We start from the raw sequence: 17,603 nt of genomic DNA on the forward strand, positions 1-17,603 counted from the left end.
ATGCAAAGTAAGTAAAGCAAGTAAGTATGCAGTAAGTAAAAGAATAAACAATATTTTTAGAAAAATAAGAGTACAATTTTACAGAATTTTTGTGCTCTACTCCGATGAATTAAAACAGCATAATGTTTCAGTATTTCTACAGCATCCAACATTTGACATGGTTTTCAGAGAAAATAGTATATTTTTTTCATAAATAGATTTTTAAAAAAGTAATAAATATATGAAACTTACTAAAATAAGATTTTATTAGGGATTTAAAATATTCCTGGAGTGGCTTGAAATGAAAGCACAATTGGAAAATGCTTTTTTGGCAAACTTGTGCACATTCACTAGAAAAAAATTCAATTCAAAATTCAAAAATTTCAAAACGATATGTACGTATTATTAAACAGATCTTTAAAAGAGTTAACAATAAATTAAACAGATACAGGCCTATTATGAAAGTTTTAATCACTTTCTGAAAGCTATATATTCAAAAGTATTACACATATTAATATGAGTACTATATGAAAATGACCGCAAACTGACTAATGTTCTATTTACGCCACCTAGATCACATGAAAAATGTCCAGTCTGTAGTTGTGCCTTACATTTTGTAGCGTCATCTTGTTAATGATCATCACGATAGCATTGCTCCATTATCTGAGTTCTAATTTTTTTTTCATAGTAAAGGTAAGTAAACAAGATCTTAATGTGCCCTCAAAGCAGCATTCCATTTGTCCAAGTAAATGAATCGTCATAATTTGTATTTTGGAGGTATTGATACCTACATATAATCTCAAAAAATAGTTGTTAAAAGAGATTCACTAATGCTGATTTTGTTGTTGTTGTTTTACTTTTATAGGATATGGACTGTTCTTTTGTAAATAGATTTCTGTAAAACATTGTTTGTTCAGTAAAAAAAGACTATGACACGATAAACAGCAATTATGGTTATTTTAACAATTGGCTGATAGATTCTAGGAATTTTGTCTTCTAACAGGACAGGATATCCCCCTCATTGGAATATTTAAATTCGTCTGAGTGTGTAATTAAGGAGGGCCTTTCTTTGTTTTCTCCAGCTCCAGGTGATCTGATTTAAAGCCTCGTGACTTTTTCCTTTGGGGACACATTAAGCATTTCTTTGAAGCCGCACTTGGAGACACCTTGCTTTTGTACATTCACTATCGAAAAAAATAGAAGAACTCAGGGAAATGATCAATGTTGAACTGATGACAATATATTGCTACAAAATGTATGAAACTTCAGCTAACACTTAGAGGTGTGTCGTGTAACTCAGAGAGGCACGTAGAACAATTGTAAAGTGTACAGAGAACTAGACGATTTTGCAGTTTTATTCACATATCACAAATATTTGTACGTGTAATTCTTTTGAATATATAGCGTTTTGAAAATGACTTAATCTTTTATAGTAACCTGTATATTTACTATAAGAGATATATTAGAAAAGTCGTAAAAAAATGGAACACCTCTGTAACTTATTATCGCATCTTCACAAATTCGGCGTCGACGGAATTGGCCTAAAGGGGCAAGTTTCTGAGACCACTTTTACATGCTCGGTTTCAGTAAAAAATACTTTTGTATTAACTGAAGTTTAATTGCTTTTACAAGCGTTCACTTGCTGAATTTTACAGGCATTGATAAAATATTATAGAAATACATAGTACAATGAACAGAAAGATGTGAGGATTCCATAACAATCTGAGTTACATGATAACTAACTTTTAATCTTAAAAATATTTTGCTGAAGAAGCTATTAAAAGATCTGATTACATGAAATATTTAATAAAAAAAATTTTGCAAACATTAATTCCAGCTATCCAGATGGTTGTCGAAGACTCCAAGTCTTAAATACAGCATCAAAAACAGTTGATCTGGCAATAGTGTGATATGCTATTTAATTCAGTCATTTTGCTATTGAATTCATCGGCAAAAAACGATTATTTTCTAAACATGTCGCTAAAAATTAAGTTGTTGTGGTTTTCTCTATAATTTTTAAACACATGTTGCTAACTTTTATAACAATTATATGATTTGTTGGTACATATTTCTCTTTGCATTTTCTTTCGGTAGTAATTAACTATTTGGTCGAAACAACACCTTGATTCACTATTCCTGGATTGCATGTATCATTTGAAACTTAACTCATGCTGCATCTTAAGTAGTACAATTTAATTTATAGGAATTAATTTATAGGGAACAAGTTAGGCAACTATGGTAGTTTAGTACAATTGCGATAGCAAATCTTAAAGAAAAATTATGTTTTAAACTTTCCTATTATAAATGCGGAAAAATCAAAACGAATTTCACCAGGTGAACAGAAAATATGATTCAGTCGTTACACAAAATGCGCAAGGGTGAAATAAAAATTTTTGAGGCTTATAGTCATTATGAAATTCTTAAACCGACTCTCAGGTGTCATCTTCAAGAACTAAACTCGAATACCAAATTTAGTAAGCCAAAGACCTGGCTAAAGAAATGGGACTAGAGTTGGTTAAGCATATTCTAATTAAGCATATTTGTTTTTTTCCATAATTAAACAATTGATCAAATGAAATTGACATTTGAATCAGCTGAAAAACATAAGCTTCCACATTGTTTTAACTCGAAAAGGCGAAATAGTGGGGAAACTATGAAAGTCCTCCCTTCTTGTCTTTATGCACTCCAGAGGCAATATCAATGCCAAGATCCAGATCGTTTAATAAAGAATAAATTTAAAAAGTAATTGATAAGTGCACGCAATACTAGGTAAGGATAAATACTAGATAATACAATATTGATGAAACTGGTCTTCCGACGCTCCACAAAACATCAAAAATAATTGCTGAGAAAGGAAATATTTGGATAACAAGACAAAAATACTTATACGTCACACCTTCTCTTAAATGTTTGAAGCAATAGCATGTTTTTATGAGGTTTAAGCATTCTGGGGTACGATTTAAGATACAAAGCGTTCCCATTGTTCTACTTTTTATTATTTTTTTATTTTTTCCGTTTTTATCAAAAATGTATACATTTTTTTGTTCTTATTTTACAATATGAAAGAACGCTTTTTTATTATCTTTTTTTATTAAGGTTTTGATTATCTTTTTGTTGCTTTTTACTAAATTCATGCCTTTTTAAGGGATATTGACTTGAGCAAACTTATTCTATATTATTTTGTAAATGTTTACAAGTGAATTCTGAAAACTGAATACTTTGTTTTAATGTTTGTATTATTCAACAATTCATTGTTAACTGAGAAAAACAGAAAATAGATCCGCTTGAATTATTTCAAATTTCCATTCAGAATAGTAGAATCATTTTGAAAATACTTCATTAAATATAATAGCAATGATTTTTGATTAACATATTTATATAATATTCTTATTGTCACAATTCAGTAAAAGGTTAATTTCCTAAAATACCTGAAATTCTTTTGAAATACATATAAAAGACACTTATAAAGAGTTGAGGTCTGTTTGCAATATTCTAAAGTTGACACAAAACCTTAATTAACAAATAAGAAAGTTAAATAATAGTGATAGATCCTAATATTTATTTATTTACAAAACAAGTCTTTCAAATTATATTTTTTTTATTTTATATTCATCTAAAAAAATTATTTTTTTTAATTGATTAGCATTTTTATTTTACTTCTATATGTTTTAATCTTAAAAGAACGTACTGTCATCGTTTGAAAGAGCTTTCAATAGTATATAGCTCAAACCGTTTTTTTTTACTTTTAGTTTTTAGGAAAATGACCAAAGGAACATGTCTTTAAAATATTCCTCTCTAAACATGATCAACAACTGACATATATTTTCTTCTTCAGCAAAAGACTGAAATAATTATTGACAATATCAAAGCTGAAACTGATGAATTAAACAAAGATAATCCAATTAATTGATTTTATTTATTATTACTTTAAAATATTATTTGATAAATTTATTCAGATATTTTGAGAAGAATTACTCAATTAAATTTTTATATATAAGATATCAGATACTGATATAAAACTACGACGGAATCAAAAACTCGTGTTATAGGTGAAATATATGTATAGAATTTTTATTATATATTGATGCATTTTAGTATAGTTTATTTAAATATTATTCATTCTTGAAATGTTATTTGACATTAATATTTAGGTTGATTTAAATGTTATTTGATAAATTTATTCACATTTTGAGCAAAATTACTCATTTCAGTTTTTCTATATAGGATATCAGCTATTGATATGAAAGAACGATTGTGTCATTGTTAAGGAATGCTATGTACTTACGGTTCTTTGAACGTCTTTTCTTCATAATTATAATTCCCTTGATAAAAATTTAAAACAAATAAATCACAGCAATAGTTTAAAGCCACGTGAATTGTTTTGTTGCAGATAGCTCCAAACTGAACATCTCCTATGAGAAAGTAACAAATTAGTCCTGTGAAATTTCTCAAATACTATACATATCTTTGCCATACAAAAATAAGTCAAAACTACATAAAACAAAAACTGAACTATAATTTTAAATAAATTGTAATATAAACTAAACTATAATGCATTAATATGTGCAAAAACACTAAACATACATTTGACATTTTAAAAAAAATATATAATATTTTTAAATTATAAATAATTTAAGATTGTTCTCTATTTGTAATATTTATAAAAAAAATAGCTTTAAATATGCTTATTAATCCTGTACAAAGTAATTTGCCATATAGATTAAAAAAACGTACTGAATAACTTAAATCAAAGAGAATTTTCAGAATTTAAATAACAGAGCTTCTCCCACTAATATCAGATCATTTTAAATAAAGGAGGGCTTGATCTTTTTCAAATTAAAATATTTACAAATGAAATTTAATATTCAGGAGGTTAATAAAGATTTAAATTGGTGCCTAGAAATCAAGCTCAGAAATTTGATAGGATAAAATATTAAATATTATAATTAGTTCAATTTTTGGTTGATGTAGTACTTGCTATTTAGCCAACAAATCCAAAGTAACATTAAGTAAATAATTATCGATTAAAAGATGATATTGGGAACATTCCTCATTAAAATAGTCATGAAAAACACTTAATATTATAAGGAAATATCACAAAAAAGTAGATAAGGCCTTACTATAAAATTTTAATTAATAGCAATGATTGAAAAATTATTTTCTAAACAATGAAAATAAATATTTAAAAAAACAGGGGACTCAGAAATGATCTAAATTGATGCAATATAAAGTATAACAGCTATCAAAAAGTATATAGGTATGTGCAAATAGTTAGATGATTTATTATTTAAAATCCATTAATAGAAATACAATAAGACAAACTTGTCGTAGTGAATACTAAAGAGAATATTTTTATTCTGAAGTTTGTTTTATGTATAATGTCAAATAATTAAAAACGTTATCTTGCTATAATAATTTGCCCTCTTCTAAATTTATTCAAAAAATACTTTAGATCTAATATATTTTATAAACTATTTAAAGAAGAAAATTTTAATGAAATTGCTATAAAAAAATAAGTCACCTAATAACGGATATCCTTTAATCTTTCTTATGACTGAAGAAGTAATACGTGCTGCCTTCGGAGAACAGTATTTCAAAGCGGCTCTATAGCAAAAATGGTCGCAACGTCTGAAATAAAGTAATATACATACATAAAATGAAAAACATTTGTACGATTCACAGAATATAAAATTTATTTTATTAAAATCACGTCAACTAAAATTTCAGATGCAATTAATCTGAAAAATATTTGTATCGTTATTTTAACTATTTACACTGTAATAATTATTATGCGTCCTAATAATTAAAATAGCAATTATCCTTCTTTTTCTTTTCCACCCTTCTTTAAATGTAAGTGACTGAGCAATGCAACATAAATGTATTAAATACGTTTATCATATATTTTGTTTCATACTAAGTTTCTAATTTTTTAACATACATTTACTGTAATTTCAAATTTATAATTTCCCTTTTCCTCTGCAATTATTTCAGTCTTTACTTTCTTTATATATAACAATTGGGTGATAAATGTAATGAAAAATAAAAATGTGGTCAGAAATAAATTGAATTCAGTGTAAATAATTTGTTATTTTTAGTATGGAACCACAATTTGGAGCAGAAAATGAAGACTTTTAACGAAACTTTCAACATTAGCGAGAAGTAAAAAGACATACATTTTTTTAATTGCAACTTTCTACAATACTGTGCATGAATTTGCATTTTAATTGCAATACTGTGAATGAATTTGCATAGTCTAAACACGAAATGATGTATATTAATGGATAAAGTGATACAACCGTATCTTCAAACGAAGAGCAAATCACTCAGATATCTTTACAATCAGTTTTCTTATTTCTCTCTTGGAATCTCATAAATAAATTTATTTATATGGTTCACTTCACTTTAATATTCTCGGCAGAAACAGCGATAATTTAACTTACACTTTTATGTATATATTTACATTTTCTATTACTCGCGTAAACTCTTATTATTCAAATGTTTAACAACAGTGTTTAATTAATTTAACGGGTCATTTTAAAGCAATAAGAGTACTCATTTCATGTTGAGCATAATGATCAGGTAAATGAAGGGAATAATCATTTTGTTTCTCAAAAACAAGTACTTTGCAGTAAAGCAGTTTTAGAGAAGAAATAAGAATGAACATTTCATATTGGAGTTTTAATGGTAAAACTATGTGTTACGAAGAAATTCACTAAGATGGAAAGGAACAATCGAATTTTACATTAATCTAATCTAGAACATCACTAGTAATATATTATCACTTTTCATCAACTTTGAAGCGAAGTTCTTTAAAATATTTTCCTGTTAGCTTCTATCGGAAAAATCTGACTAAAGCATTTTCAATGCATATCAAAAATAACCTTATCACACTACAATTAGTAATATTTAAAAAAAACATTACATTTCCACTTTATTAACATATTAATTCCTTGAATGAAAAAATTAAGAGAGGAAGTAAACAAATATAGGACATAAAAATTTTCAAATTTTATTAACTACCAGTCGCCTCTGGTGTCCAACTGAAAAAAACTGATTATTGATTATATTTAATTTCTGATAAATCATTTAAATGTAACTTCATGTCCATGATTCCGCCAAGATGACTGATATAAAATTTGTGTTGTTTTAATTGTTTTACTTATGCACATTGTGTATATGAACCTCTTTAATGGAAATCAGACTCATAACATCATAGCATAACTGAACACCAAAATTCCTATAGGCAAGCTGAAAAGCAATGATAGATTCATTTTTATCTAATATTTCATGAATCTATTTTCACGCAAAATTCGTGCTCGAAATCCCTAGCGTTTTAGCCCCCCAACTTTTAAGATCTTGCATTTATCGAAAAACTTTAATGCAGAAGTTGTTCGTCTTAATAAGGCGCTAATTTGGCATATTTTTTAATCTATACCGCAATGAAAATTTACCCCCATCCCACCCAAACCCCAAAATTTCCACACCCTTTGAGCTAGATGACCCAGTTAAAAGCTCATCCCTGGTCTCTACATTTCTAACAACATATTCCAAGCCAGTTAAAATCCAAACGAAATTACTGCAGTTATCTTGTTCACAACAGAACATGGGGAAAGCGTTATAAGTGTGTGTGTGTGTGTGTGTGTGTGTGTGTGTGTGTGTGTGTGTGTGTGTGTGTGTGTGTGTGTGTGTGTGTGTGTGTGTGTGTGTGTAATCACACGATTAAATATTTAATAAAAAAATGTAAATAATTTAAATTTCTGAGCAATAGTGCAATATATTGCCAAATTTCAGAAACATATAACACGATTATTTTTACATTTTGACATTTTGAAACGGTGTGATATTAATTTTTGAGCTGTATTATATTCAGAAGATATAGATTGATAGATGTATTGCGGAAAATCATCAAGGCTCAAATTAATGTTTTTTTTTTTTAAATTGCTCAAAACAGGCGGGTTTCCCCCCCCCCTTCAAAGTGCATATACGCCAAATATGGTAGATGTAATTTATATGATCTGGCTGTAGAGCGCCAACACACACAAACAAGTGAACATTCATCTTTTTTATCAGTAGAAAGATGAAAACGAAGTTGTTTGTTTCCTTTTTTAGTTTTAGATTTTGTTAGGGAAGAAAAGCTACAAGTTTATTCAATTTGTTGGAAAATTGCGTTATTTTTGCAGCAATTTCTTTTTCTAACGGATTTTGTTTTCTGTTAAGAAACATCATATTCTAACTTTCTATTCTTTATGTCCCAGGTAAAAATTTCTCTAGACCTATATTTTCCAAAAAAAGATAATTTAAACCCGTTGATGTTACTGATAATTTTAATTATTTAATAATATTTATTGCTTTAATTTTATCTTCGCGAGCCTTCCGTCATTCAGTATATTCATATTTAAAACTCCACAGCGAATTAAATACTAATTTTGTCCGTAAATAGTAAAAAACGTTTTAAAATTTTTACAAAAATTATTTACAATAAAAATACTTAAATAATTCATTAATAGTAATAATGAAATACAATAAACAAATGCTTCATTAAAATAACCACGTAAAGAAAAGTAAAACGTACTTACAAAAAAACCCAGGAATACAAAAAAAAGCGATTTTATTTTTCTAGTCTAGATACGCAAAAGGAAATTAAAGTAAGGAATTTAAAGTCAAGTCATTGAAAGTTATATATTATCTTCAAACCATTAATATCCTCTCAAAATGAGAAAGCTTTTTACAAAATTGTCTGAATTCAATAATATTCCGCCAGAAGAGAAAAATCAGAAACCGCGCAGAGACACATTCATGTAATTCTACAGATTTAGCATAGAAAAAATGTTTTTTTAAAGCTTCAAAAAGATAAACGAGCCCATGTATTAAAAAAAAATAAAACAGTTTCAAAGGGTCTTATACAAAGACCTATAAAAATAAGCTATTTTTATAGACTTTGAATGAAGCTATACGGCGGATGAATTGGATGATCATTCAGCCTGCACCCCTTTTCAAGATTTCCACACCGTATCAGAGGAAGAAATATTGACCTTTGATAGGCTTAACATGCACCAGACTCATAAATATAGAAGATCTTCAATGGAATCAAATATTAAACTCATGCGGTCTCGTATTTCAAACTCAGACACTTTAAACGTCTAACATTTAATGCCGAAATTTCTCACTAATTAAAAGTTAAAATCACTTTTTTTCTTGTCTGTATTAGACTTTGAAAAATACCTTTAGTGGCAATGCTTATTTGAAATCTTGCAAGGCACTTTATACTAAATATTGCATGAAATAAATAATTTACCGTCCAAATTAAATTTATTACCAAAAGTAATGCAATTCATTTACAAAAAAAATCTAACGTTTAAAGAAACTAATTCGAAATGAAGTAAATCTTTTGTGCATTTTTGTAAAATTATTTAAATTAGTAACTTCACTATTAACATACAGACAAATCAATTGCATTAATGTGAATATTTTACTTAACTTAGAAAGTGGAGTCCTCATACTTTAAGTTCGGCTCATCTAATGGCCTTTGTTCATCATTAATAAGAGCATATAAAGCTTCCAGCAGTGGTCTACAGCATTTCCTGAGAATAGGGGACATCACTTTAGTGCACCTTATGACGCTGGTCTCAGCTTCGACTAAAATATTGCAAAAATAAATGTAGAGTTCATCAATTGATATGTATACAAATTAAAGACTTAATTTTCAGCATTTATTAAATTAACTTAATAAAATAAAATAATTAAAAATTATATTTATTTGAATAAAATTTTTTAAAATGTCATAAATAAAAATTTTTTAATAAGTTATTGAAAAACTTCCACATCCAATACTTTTCCGGTCATCGTAATTTCAATGACCTCAATGTAAAGTACCATAACATCTAGTAAATAGTTAGTAAGTAAATGCTATAAATATTTAATTCTAAGATTAAGCTTGCTTCACAAGAATCAAACAATTTGGCCCCATATGAATATCTTTATTTTCGATTGGCGGAGAAATTTTACATTTAAATTACGTAAATTCTTTTCCGAGTATCTCATTTAAGAGCATATTTGGAGTACGTAAGTGTTTATTAATCTCATAAATTCTAAATGTAATTCATTTCTAATCAACAGCTTTCAAAACATTTTTAATTCTCACCATCAACAAATTAACAACAAAATCTTGCAAAAATTATTAGAGAAATATTGTTTTGGGGAGGGGGGGGGGGCTCTTACAATCTGGATGTGTTTAAATTCCCTACTTTACTTACATCTAAAAATAGAAAAATCAATTTATTCAAGAGCTACATTCATTATTTAATTGAGTCTAGAAATTAAATCGTAAATGATTTTTAGCTGGCACATAAATTTTTTTCTACTGGGATATAAATTTTATAACTGGAAATTTCTTTAGAAGAAAACATTTTATTTCTTCTTTGTATTTATTATAATCAGTCACTGAAACTGACAGATTTTTGGAAAATTTGAATGTCATCTATACTTATAATAAAGCTCAATGTGTGTGTGTTGTGTGTGTGTGTGTGTGTGTGTGTGTGTGTGTGTGTGTGTGTGTGTGTGTGTGTGTGTGTGTGTGTGTGTGTGTGTGTGTGTGTGTGTGTGTGTGTTGGCGCTCTATAGGCCAGACCGTTTGACCTACAGCTACCAAATTTGGTACATATATACCTTGGAGGTTGGGAATGTGCACCTGGGGTTCCTTTTTTCGAATTTTTAATTATAATTTTAATTATTAATTAAAAACTAACTTTCCCGCCAAAAAAATCTTCCATTTTCCCCACCGTCAACTTTTCCGCCAGAAATATCTTCCATTTTTCCCACCGCCAAATGAGAAAGGCTTCAGTTTTTTTTTCTCCCAACAGTAATGAGGCTAGGGCTAACATTTTTAGGCGGATTATTTCAATCGATTCTGTTTATTTTCTTAATGTTTGATACATTTAAAATTAAACATTGTTAATGAATCGATCTTTCAGATTCATTCTGAAGTACTTTTGAATTAAAATAAAACAGAATAAAGGAAATTAAAAATTTCTAATTCGCATAGCGTGTCCCCAACTGGCGTTTAAAAAATCCCGTATTTGCGTTACGTAACTTCAAGGAAAATTCACGCATGCGCATTCTGTTCTGATTGTTGCCATGACAACCGTTATCAATGGATGATTTAAATTATTTTTGGGTTAGTTGCATGCTTTTGTAAGTAAATTGTACTTATGTTAGTTATATATTTTTTGTATATGCTTATAGTTTTAAGTACATCGTTTTTTAAGTAGTTTTTTTAAAACCTGTTTTCAACCGTTTATTTTAAACGATTCGTTTTCTTTTCTTAGTGTTTGATGCATTTAAATTTAAACATTGTTAATGAATCGATCTGCTCATAATGAATCTAAGAAAATTTTGTTGACAAACTCTTGAGATATTACATAAATTAAAAAAGATATTCTTTAGTGCCCATAAAGTTTAAACGCTGTGTGACTCTATTTTCAGTAATCAGATTATAAAAAAAATGCTTTGTTTCAGTAAAAAATATTATTATATTAATTGAAGAATAATTCTTTCCACTTTAATTTAAAGCATAAATTCTACGGGTGCTAACAGAAAATTAGAGAGATACATATTACGTTATGACTGAATGCCTTTATAATATTATGAATGAATTATATGACAATCAAAATTTGAAGTTTTAATATATTTTGATGAAGAAGCTATTAAAGTAGGAATTGCATAAAATATTTAATTATTAAATTTTTAACGAACATTAAGATTGGCGAACCGGCTGGTCGCCAAAGGCGGCTAGTTATTCAATAAAAACGGGCATTTTAGACCACTTCATCGACTGTCTCAAAGACGATACCCTAACCATCCCCCAAGGTTTCCAAGATTGATTTACCTAAGATTATGAAAATGTTGATTGTTTCTGGATTAGTCTATTCAAAACTTCATAAATCGATCAGATAGTGGAAGATAGTAACTTACTTATTTAAAAGTTGAAGTGTCAGGAATATTTCGCAAAATATGATTCCTAGGACTAAAGGACTGTATAAAATTTACACCACAATTTTTTAAAGTATATGTATAGACCAAAACAAAAGAAAATCTTGTTACTCACATCATTTAAATCCTTTTGAAAATAAAGCTAAAAATTGAATTTTATGAAGAATTTTTTTAAATAATTCTTGAGATATTACACAAATTATGAAAATTATTCCGTAGTGCACATAAGATTTCAATGCCAAACGACTCTGTTTTCAATGCTCATATTTTTAAAAAATTATTGGGAAATGCTCAGTAAAAAGTGTTTTAATATTAATTGCAGTTTTATCATTTAAATTTAATTTAAAATTGAAATTTTACGGGAGCTGGCAGAAAATTAGAGAAATGCATAGCACATTATGGCTTAAGACCTTTATAATAGTATGAGTGAATTATATGAATATCAAAATTTGAAGCTTAAAATTATTTTGATGGAGAAGCTATTAAAATACAAGTTACATAAAATATTTAATTGAAAATTTTAGCGGGATTAAGATTGGTGAACCGGCTGGTCGCCAAATTTCCCAAAATCTCATCATGAGATCCATTGAAATAGGTAAGCTTCCTATAGAAATCTACCTCAAAATTGTGAATACCTAGATTTCCAGAACAGCTCGAATCTCTGTAGTTTATTTTAAATTACTTAAATAGAAAGGAATATTGTTGTCATACATAATGGCGAAAAAATCAATAATTTGTTATCTTCCAATTTCTTCCTTTTTTTTCTCATCTTCTAAACATTTTTTTTGGTTTTATTTTTTATTTTTAAGCATATTGCTTTAATTGTTTCTAATTTTCTAATTGCTATATACTAAAATGCTAATATATATATATATATATATATATATATATATATATATATATATATATATATATAATGTTTTAATATATATAATCAAAAATGCATAAAATAATAAAGATAATTTAATTGCTTTATAATGCAGAAAGTTAAATATCTAACATTAAATGCAAAAATTTGGTTCAATAAAAGTTAAAATTTCTTATTATCTTCTGCAAATCTGCTGTCTTCTAAGATGGCTAGCTGGTATTTGAAATCATATCGCAGATTTCATTAATTTATAAAAATCTCACATAGATTTTTCAGGAAAGGAATCATAATAACAAATGCCACAGAAATTTTAGATAAACACTGATTCATGATTTACTCACCAGTTGAAAATGAAACTTCTGAAGAAGGGTCTCCATCAGCATCTCGAAATACTAAATATAAAAATTCAGCTGTATATTATTATCTTCATAAAATGGATACTCATTCATGAATATTAGAATAAAGAGTTATTTACGAAAAAAAATTGTGAAAAAAAGGCGTTCTATTGCTATAATTTACTTTTTGCTGCCAAACAGAGTCTATACGTATTTTGATAGTTATGATTTCATTGGACTTCATTCAGGATATTACGAATTACTATAACTGAACACTTTCTGAATGAAACCATCCATGATATTGCGAAAGAACTTTAAGTGCTGTTTTGTATACATTTCATAATATCTTTGACTGTCTTTAAACATTCAATAATTAGGTTATTATTTTAATTCATAATTTAATTCCTAATTTTCTTCAAGATGACGCTGCTGATTTGGAACATACATAGTAAGAAGGATACTTTTTCTAACATTTCGTTAAATGTTCTTAATATTACGACTGTATAAATAGATCATATTGGTTTTACAAATCTTAATATATATAAATTACGTGTCACGTTGTTTGTCCGCGATGGACTCCTAAACTACTTAACCGATTTTAATCAAATTTGCACACCGTGTGCAGTTTGATCTAACTTAAAAGATAGGATAGCCCTTTTTTTTAATTTTTAATAAGAATTTTAATTATTAATTAAAAACTAACTTTCCCGCCAAAAAAATCTTTTCATTTTTTCCATCGCCAAATGAGTACGGCTTCAGTTTTTTTTTCCCAACAGTCATGAAGCTAGGCTTAAGATTTTTCGGCTGATTATTTGAAACGATTCTATTTATTTTCTTAATGTTTGATGCATTTAAAATTAAACATTGTTAATGAATCGATCTGTCAGATTCATTCTGAAATACTTTCGAATTAAAATAAAACAAAATAAAGGAAATTAAAAATTTCTAATCTGCATAGCGTTACCCAAACTGGAGTAGAAAATTCGCGCATTTGCTTTAGCATAATTGGCGTTGAAAATTCACGCATGCGCATTGTTTTCTTATTGTTCACAAATATTTTCAACGGATGCGGATTTGGTTTTGATGGTTTATGGCAGATTATGTTTCCGACAGATTATTTCAAACGATTCTGTTTATTTTTTTAGTGTTTGATGCATTTGAAACTAAACATTGTTAATTAAACGATCTGTTTATGATGAATCTGAGAAAATTTTGTTGGAAACTTCTTGAGATATTATATAAATTAAGAAAAATATTCTTTAGTGCCATAAGGTTTAAATACTCAGCGACTCTGTTTTCAGTACTCATATTTAAAAAAAATGCTTTGTTTCAGTAAAAAAAATATTATTATATTTATTGCAATTTAATCATTTCCTCTTTAATTTAAAGCATAAATTCTACGGGAGCTAACAGAAAATTAGAGAGATACATATTACGTTATGGCTGAAGGCTTTTATAATAATATGAGTGAATTATATGACTATTAAAATTTGAAGTTTTAAAATATTTTAATGAAGAAGCAATTAAAATGGGAGTTCCATAAAATATTTAATTATTGAAATTTTAACGTGCATTAAGATTGGCGAACCAGCTGGTCGCCAAAGGCGGCTAGTACAATATATATTTTTTTATTTATCTCTTAAATAATTGAAAAATATTATTGACTATTCAGAGAATAAAGAAGCAAAATTCTTCTGCCATTAAAAAATTTTTTATTATATAAGATAATATGAAAAATAAGTCAATTTTCTATAACTGCGGACAAAATTTAAACTGCTTAATCAAGTTTCGAAAGGATTCAAATTTAAAGCCACCTAAAATAAAAAACGTCATTTAAAGAATGATTAAAAATTTATTTTTTGTTGATTCACATTTCCACTAAGCAATCAATTTTTTTGTTTTCAATTCCATTCGAAACAAAGCAATCTTAATTTGAGATTTGATAAATAAAATATTTACTTACTACAATTTTTACTTGGAAAGAATTTAACGAAGATATTTTAATAACCCAGTTCATTTTTTGATAACCCAGTTGAAATAATTATTTTAATTTAATAAATTAATAATTTTTCATATATTTTCAACATTGATTTATAGAGTTTTTAAAAAATTCTTTTAAATATTTTTCCAAAAGATCTTCACAAAGAATTCTAAAAATATACAGTATATCATTCTTTCCTTTAAAAAGTGGGTAAATTAAAATTTAAACATTAAGCTTGACTTATTTGAACTTCAGACTTACCAAAATCATCCTCAAACGCAATTTTTCCATAAAGTGAGGGAAGTTGTTCAATAATTCCAATTTCTGCAGCAGATTCTCCATCGCTCGGCCAAACATTTTCCTCGTCCTTGCTACTTTTCATAACATTATAAATATTACCAGAGTTTGATACTACTTCTTTTAAATTCATTTTCAACGGACCTTCAGTTTCCTCAAAACTTATCTCTTCTTTTTCTATTCGATCACTTTCACTTGATTGAAAATTTTTCTTTGCAAATTTTTTAAAATTTAATTTAAAGTCACTTTTGTTATTGTTATCAAGATTGTTTGCATTGCTTGTCTTCTTTTTAGCTGAAATGTTCGAAAAAATGTTTGTTTCATTTTTTTCTTCACGTATATTTACTAAATCTCCTAAATCAAAAGGTTCATTCGCAGTTTCACCAGAATTTTTATGACTTATTTTTCTAAAGGTCCCAGAACGTAAGGTGTAAGCAGTATCCTTATTATTGTCATTTGAAATCTGTCTTTTTGCAATGAAGCTTCGCTTTTTACTTTCCGAATTATTAATTTTCACATTTCTTTCTGCATTTTTGTCGAATTTAATATTACCGAATTTCGTTTTAAATTTCGAGACATTTTTCGCAGCTTTGTTATAATTGTATTTTGCATCATTATTATAAAACCAGCTACTAGTTAATCCAACATCCTTTTCTTCATCGGTTAGATTGATTTTAGAATCAGAAAAACTAATTATATCTGCTTCAGTGTTAGTTGTTTCAAGTCCTATACCTTTGCTAGAAATATTTTTATCACTATGATCAGCAACTTTTATTCTCTCATCTATTGCTCCGTCAGCAAAATCCAATTTTTTATTTCGATATGTTTTCTCATACAACTTTCTTGGTTTATTCTTTTTTCTTAGTTTCATATGCTTATCAATCTTATCTTTTTTTTCTAAATGTTGATTATCCACAGCAACTCTTCGTTTTCTTCCGATTTGTGATAATTCCTTCGAATTCTCAAGATCATCACCTTCATTAGTGTTCATGTAATCATAGCTAATTTCGAACTCAACATTTCCACTTTTTTTAATATGGGTGATAACTGTGGTAGTTTCCTGATCAAAAATTGTAAAATTTACATCAGAGTGCATTGTATCTATGCTTGCACCAAAATTTTCAGTGAACCCTCCGTCATTTTTTCCTTCCGGAAATGAAGTTGCATCTGCACTCTCGTAACTTTTGGGAGAAGCCACAAATTCTTCTGAAATTTCGGTGACTCCTGCATTTTCATCGAAGCTATTCTTATCTGTAATATTAATAAGTATATCATAATCACCAACTTCTACAGTATCATGTTCAGAAGATCCTCTTTTTACGTCTAATGAAGCAAAATCAATTTTCTTCAAATCAGCATTTCCAGTATCATTATTTTTATTATTATCTATCGGATCAAAAACTGCTCTATATCTATAGCCATCAATATCAGATATTCTACTATTATTTTTAACGAATGTTTCATCCTTTTCATTTGTATCCTTATTTCCACTAGAGTTAGCAGCACTCACAAGTTCTCTTAATTTTTTTATATCTCCTTCCTCATCAAAATTCAATACATCGTCACCATTAACAAGTCTTTTCGTGTCTTGGATTCTTATAATATCTTCATGACTGTCAAATATTTTCAAATCTGTAGACTTACTATTTTCGCTTAAATCTACTTGTTTGTAAGCGATTCTTGATCTCCCATAATCATCTATTTCCAAAGGATATTCAGTGAATATTTCAGCCATTCCTCTTTTTCTTTCAATGCTTTTAAGTAAACCACCAACATTATCCTCTCCTTCTTTTTCTTTAACTTTATAGGAAGAAATTCTTTTATTATCATTCATTTTACTGACATTTTTAGCAGTATATAATTGATCAGTTTGCTTTTTACTATCATTCACTTTCTCAAGACCTAGAGCTTCTTTTGAATCCATTATTTCCCTTAAATCACTTGTCCGATTCATATCTGCAATATCATCCATTTTGAAAAAGGCAGCATCAGGATGTGGTGTATTTACGCTTTCGATAAAACTTATCCTACTTGAATTTATAAAACCATTTTTGTAGCCTTGTATCTCAGGAGTAGTATTCCAACTATCAGTAATAGTATTTCTATAATCATTTTGAATCAATATTTCTTCGGCTTCTAATTTTTCTGCATCTTC

The 17,603-nt window shown here is 27.8% G+C and overlaps 1 protein-coding gene across 1 annotated transcript in view; it reads right to left on the reverse strand.

Moving 5' to 3' along the window:
• The window catches only part of LOC129975507 (uncharacterized), a 57,434-nt gene extending 40,995 nt beyond the window's left edge, over positions 1 to 16,439 (reverse strand). Inside the window, exons 1-7 of the mRNA XM_056088569.1 lie at positions 15,795 to 16,439; positions 15,413 to 15,659; positions 13,177 to 13,227; positions 9,480 to 9,615; positions 5,501 to 5,607; positions 4,265 to 4,391; positions 232 to 329 (exon numbers count right to left, since the gene is read on the reverse strand). Of these exons, the coding sequence (XP_055944544.1) occupies positions 232 to 329; positions 4,265 to 4,391; positions 5,501 to 5,607; positions 9,480 to 9,615; positions 13,177 to 13,227; positions 15,413 to 15,659; positions 15,795 to 16,439 (1,411 nt within the window). The remainder of the gene's footprint in view (positions 1 to 231; positions 330 to 4,264; positions 4,392 to 5,500; positions 5,608 to 9,479; positions 9,616 to 13,176; positions 13,228 to 15,412; positions 15,660 to 15,794) is intronic.
• Between the last annotated feature and the right edge of the window lie 1,164 nt (positions 16,440 to 17,603).

Source organism: Argiope bruennichi, chromosome 7, assembly GCF_947563725.1.
Source record: "Argiope bruennichi chromosome 7, qqArgBrue1.1, whole genome shotgun sequence".
Taxonomy (NCBI): Eukaryota; Metazoa; Arthropoda; class Arachnida; order Araneae; family Araneidae; genus Argiope; species Argiope bruennichi.